The sequence below is a fragment of the Rhinichthys klamathensis genome, unplaced genomic scaffold, assembly GCF_029890125.1.
Source record: "Rhinichthys klamathensis goyatoka isolate OS25496 unplaced genomic scaffold, OSU_Roscu_1.1 h1tg000259l_1, whole genome shotgun sequence".
Classification (NCBI taxonomy): Eukaryota; Metazoa; Chordata; class Actinopteri; order Cypriniformes; family Leuciscidae; genus Rhinichthys; species Rhinichthys klamathensis.
The window spans coordinates 1,934,455-1,940,479 of NW_026606781.1; the positions used below are offsets into that span (position 1 = coordinate 1,934,455).

The 6,025-nt window shown below is 39.2% G+C and overlaps 1 protein-coding gene across 1 annotated transcript; it reads left to right on the top strand.

The window, feature by feature from the left end:
* The first annotated feature begins 1,664 nt into the window (after positions 1–1,664).
* ccn1l1 (cellular communication network factor 1, like 1) lies at positions 1,665–5,444 on the top strand. The gene is made up of 5 exons (XM_056267418.1): positions 1,665–1,859; positions 2,444–2,657; positions 3,191–3,541; positions 3,706–3,908; positions 5,108–5,444. The coding sequence occupies exons 1-5, from the start codon at positions 1,752–1,754 to the stop codon at positions 5,417–5,419; spliced, it is 1,188 nt and encodes a 395-aa protein (XP_056123393.1). The 5' UTR covers positions 1,665–1,751; the 3' UTR covers positions 5,420–5,444.
* Positions 5,445–6,025: the final 581 nt, after the last annotated feature.

Genomic DNA, 6,025 nt, shown 5'->3' on the forward strand with positions numbered 1-6,025 from the left:
GGATTTATTAAAGTTATACATGCGATCTACCACAGAACTATTATGTTATTAGCCTTGGAAATCTCAAAAGCCCACAAGATTGGGTGTGACCAATATTAATTTTAAACTTCCTTAAACAGCTTTCTAACCATTTGTTGGTCTAATTAATAGCGTAGAAAGTTCGAGCATTTGCATCATGGTGCTACAAATATGTCCTTACATTATGTATCCTAACTAAGATTCACCTGTTCAGTGTCTCATTGCACTTGTTTAAATTCATGTGGTATGACTCTATTATCAGTCATTACATCCATTTGCTGTATACGCAGTGACTAATCTCCATCAGACTTCACCTCTGACCCAGGCCAGTAGATGTCACATCCGTGCATCATCATGGGAATGTCATTCAGCTGCTCTCTTGTCCTCAAAAGAAATTAATGAAAAGCTCCACACAGTGATATTTCCACACCGCCTACTCAGATGATTTTCCTCTCTTGCTCAGATTTTGTGAGTGGATGCAGTACGTCACTGAGCGGGCCGGCAGCTATGTGCCATGTGTGTGTGATGTCTCGCCGGCACTGCGGTGAGAGCGAGTGCCGTCTGACATACTGTCTGTGCTGTTTGCAGGGGAGGTGAGAGGGATTGCAGTGTGTGTGTGTCTTACTGGATCTCCTCTGACCAAAATGTACTACTACCTTTCCTGTATTTTATAACAGCCCATTAGTTCCTGAAATCAGACACAAACACCTTTCAATATTTTTTTTGCAGTTTCTCCACCTCTACACTTTTAGAGAAAAAGTTAAATGGGTTCTATATAGAATCCTAGACTCAATAAAATAAAATAAAAAACCCTTTATGCCTAAGGTTCTATATAAGGAGATCCTCTTAAAGGAATAGTTCACTTCAAAATGAAAATTCTGTCATCATTTACTCACCCTCAAGTTGTTTCAAACCTGTATGAATGTCTTTCTTCTGCTGAACACAAAGGAAGATATTTTGAAGACTGTCGGTAACCAGACTTCCATTGTAGGAAAAAAAATACTATGGAAGTCAATGGGGCCCATCAACTGTTTGGTTACCCACATTCTTCAGCAGAAAAAATAAATTCATACAGGTTTGAAACAACTTGAGGGTGAGTAAATGATGACAGAGTTTTCATTTTGAAGTGAACTAATCCTTTAAATGACATAAGGTACAAACTGTTTAATTCATAACATTTAAAATGAATTGAAACTAAATTAATTAACTAAAACTACATTCATAAAATGATCCCATGATGGGAAAAGTAAGTCCTATGTAGAAACTTTTCTAAGAGTGCAGTTTTTATTTGCTAAAGTATAGAAATGGTAAAAGAAGATATAGAAGCACCTAAAGATTTCATTCTAACCATTAATTCGCAATAAAAGGGATAAAGGCAATATGCACCAAAACATTTCAGATGTATATCTTTTTGTGTGTATGTCTATATTGGCCTGTCAGATCTCTCTCTCTCTCTCTCTCTCTCTCTCTCTCTCTCTCTCTCTCTCTCTCTCTCTCTCTCTCTCTCTCTCTCTCTCTCTCTCTCTCTCTCTCTCTCTCTCTCTCTCTCTCTCTCTCTCTCTCTCTGTGTGTGATGTCAGAGGGGGCTGTGCCAAGCTGTCTATAAAAGTGGCAGTCACTAAGGGAATCGAGTGGAGCATAGCTTTACAGTTTTATACATTTAGCAATTCTTAAACAGACTTTAAGGGGTGAGTGCAGATTACCAACCAACTAAATTCTTTTTGAACTGACAGATGCAGAGGAACGCAAACATTTTGGATAAAACCATGTCACCTCTAAGGAGCATACTAAGACAAGGACATTTTTTCACACTGGTGCTGCTGTCATGGGCCGCTGTGGAGGTGAGTTTGTGTGCTCTGTTTGATGGTTTGAACCTGATAGTGTACCATTATATGCTCACTATCTGACATCCAGGTTGCCTTTAATAATATAATTATGACTTTTACCTTTAAGAGTACATTAAAAAAACAAGTGTTACTGCTTTTCCATAAACTGATTTTAGATCTGATAAAAAAAAGACATTTAATCCTTTATTAATTTGCACTTTACAAATTACTTAATCACAATGTTAATAGCAGATAAAAGCGTTCTGTTTCTTAAGCATTTTAGTATAGGGAGTTACAGGGCACCGAAATTCACTTTTTTTTTTCTGCCTGATTTGTATCAGGTTTTTGCTCACAGAGCCAGTATTATTCTTGTATGTGGTCTAATATAGAGGCTGCATGAATTTGTATGACTGGTAGTTAAAGAAGATACTGCAATAAATCATCTGCTTCATTGCATAACTATAGCATTCTTTCTTAAATTCTTAGGTGAAAGCAACTTATTATCTCTTGATTTATGGAATGGAAGAGGGAAAAATGTCTCATATAAGCTAGTGTTTTCTAAAATCTGTCCTTTCTCATTTCCTTCTGTGCTTTCTCAGGTGCAGGGTGGCTGTCCACTGAAATGCTCATGTCCCTCATCGCCCCCCTCGTGTCCTGCTGGTATCAGTTCGGTTCTTGACCCATGTGGGTGCTGTCGGGTCTGTGCCAGGCAGTTTAACCAAGACTGCAGCCCTACTGAGCCCTGTGACCACATCAAAGGACTGCGCTGCCACCTAGGGGCCCAAGGAGACCCCGACAAAGGCTTGTGTAGAGGTAAGAGGAACAAGGAAATCTTAGACAGTGTTGTGATTGGTAACTATGTTTTTGAACTATTTGAAATAAAGCTTAAATAAAATAAAAAAGTTAGATGAAAAAAGTACACGTAAAAAAAAATAAATTAAATATGTTCAAGCTGATGTACTTAAATGACTAAAACCAAAACGGATATAAATGAAAGCTAAAAAAACAAATAAAAAATACTAATACAAATATTACTATAAAATAAAAGGATCTTATATTACAGTATAGCAATATTTAAGATTTAGAATTTAAAAAATGTTTTTATTTTATTTTATTTTTTTACATTGTACTTGTGGTCTCCTAGCCTGGCCAAGCTGAAAATTACCCATAAACCCCTCTAAAACCAGACCAGGCTGGGAGAACCAGCACACCATTTTAGGCTGGTTGTAGATGATTTATTAATCTATTATTGTATAATAAAAAACGGGAAAATTTAATAAAGAGGAATATGGCACTCATCATTGTCATGTTAATCAAGCAATATTACTGTTATTTCTGACGTCTAGCTGAGGCTCAAGGTCGCCCTTGTGAGCTGGATGGACGGGTCTATCAGCACGGCGAGGACTTTCAGCCAACTTGCGAGCATCAGTGCACGTGTGTTGATGGAGTAGTCGGCTGCATCCCACTGTGCCCACACCGCATTTCTCTACCCGACTGGCCCTGTTCCCGCCGCCGCCTCACCAAACTGCCTGGCCGCTGCTGCCAGGAGTGGGTGTGTGATGATGACAACCGCATTGCTGAAGTGGATCCGTTGCCTGATGCACATCCACAAAAGCACACTTACCTCACAGGCAATGAGTTACTTGTAGTAGCTCCATCTACTTCTTGGGACAGTAGTGCAGGAGCCCCTTATCAAGGTAGATGAATAACAGTTATAAACTGATAAAAAAACAAATGACATAAACAACAGGGGTGAAAAATGATTCATGGTTATAAACACTGGTTATTTGTGGCTCATAGTTTAGGAATTACAAGCTCAGTCAACATATTCTTATTTTACCCTCTGTTGCTTTTTTTTTAGAGTGGATTTCATCCTCTAAGTCCCATGCCATCCTTCCATCCACCTGCTTACTGCAGGTCACCGATTGGTCCCCGTGCTCAGCCACCTGTGGAATGGGCGTGTCCAGCCGTGTAACCAATAGTAATCCTGAATGTCGGCTCGTCAGCGAAACTAGGCTCTGTCAGATACGAGAGTGTGGCATCAACCTTGCACCGTCACAGAAGGTATAGTGGCGGCTGTAGTAGGATCTGCAAAATGACAAAAATAATATAATATTTAAACTAGTGCTGTCAAACGATTAAAATATTTAAGCGCGATTAATCGCATTAATGCCATAGTTAACTCGTGATTAATCACAATTAATCACACATTTTTATCTATTCTAAATGTCTCTTGATTTCTTTTTGTCCCATTATTTTTTCTCATTTTAATGCTCTTATTAACATGGAAAAGTGGATCGGCTTGCTTTGTGCTAATGTTTTTTATTGAAAACAACATTGGCATATACTGTGTTCAATTTCACACTAAAACATTCTTACTTGGAGCAAATAATCTCTCACACAATGTAACACTGTCCATCAATAAAAGGGTGAAAGAAATACTGACGAGGTCCTGATATTGACGAGGGGGCGGAGAATTCGCATCAGCTGTGTGTGTGTGTGTATGTGCTTGGCCATCATCAAGTGGTATTTCAGACTGGACGTGCTGCGATGATGATAGCTCAGTTCACAACGACAAAACACACAGATCACTTTGGTCTTGTCAATGGAACCATTTGGCAACTTTTTAAAAGTAAACTTTCCATTCAGAATCTTATTGGCATCCATTTCGGCGTCTCGCGCTCGTCATCCACTCAAAACGCAACGTTAACCAACTATTTGGCCGGCCCGGAACAAGTGTGTGCGGCGTATTTGGCCTAAACAAGTGTGTGCGGCGTGCCTGTTGTTTTGTTTCCGGTCTAGCTAGATCCGCTTGCGCTTTGGTCGACGAAGCAACAAAACGTCCTCGCGCGGCGCAAGCCATTGAAATGAATGGGTTTCATAGCGCAGCTGTGCGCATGCCGCGTCCTGTTGCAAAAGCATGTGAAAAAAACTACGAAGTTTGCTAGGCCAAAAAGACAGTTAATCGCGCGATAAAAAAAATTTACGCCGTTAAAATGGGTTTGCGTTAACGCCGTTAATAACGCGTTTAACTGACAGCCCTAATTTAAACGAATATAAAATTATAAAAAGTAAAAATGTAATATGTATACACTTATAATTATATATACATCTGCTTATAATTTTATATAATTTTAATTTTACTACTACTAATAATAATAATTGTAATATTTTGATTTCTGGTCAATGGCTTCTGGTCTGTTATTGAAGAAGATTTACATTACAGCCATTTCTAAATGTTTTCTCTCTCTTCCTTTACTCAGAAAGGAAAGAAGTGTCAGAGGACCACACGACCACAGAAACCTATGCAGATCGAATTTGCAGGATGCTTCACTGCTCGCCGTTACCGGCCACGTACATGTGGATCCTGCTCTGATGGTCGCTTCTGTGTTCCCTCTGTGACGCGTACGGTCCGTCTACACTTTCACTGTCCTGAGCCAGAACGAGACGACTTTACCCGCAACGTCATGTGGATACAGCGCTGCAGCTGCAGTCAAAGAAACGTCCGAGAAGGCCTGTCATCACAAGCAGAGTTCCTCAATCAGCCAAACGACATTCACACATACACACACTAACATTATCTCACATTTCTATGGAAACATTTAGCTCAGCATCCAACAATATATCAATAATGTGTGTATAACTTATAAATAAGATTGCTGTTTTGTTTGGTATGTTGAAGTGATACAGGGGATATATGGTCATTATATGTAAGTAAGAGGTAAATTATGACTATAAAGCTTGTTTTACACACACACACACACACACACACACACACACACACACACACACACACACACACACACACACACACACACACACACACACACACACACACACACACACTTCCATGTTCCATGGGGACTTTCCATATATGTAATGATTTTATACCATACAAACTGCATATTCTATCCCCTTACACTAACCCTAAACCTACCCATCAAAGGAAACGGTCTGCATCTTTACATTTTCAAAAAATGTCACTTAATATGATTTATTAGCTGTTTTCCTCATGGGGACCAAAAAAATGGCCCCACAAGGACAAAGATTTCAGATATTGCCATCTTTGTGGGGACATTTTGTCCCCATAATGTAGGCTTTACAAGGATTCCCCCTCACCACACACACATTCAAATGTTTACCATTTTTCACTATAATTCAATATACATACCCCATTTTTT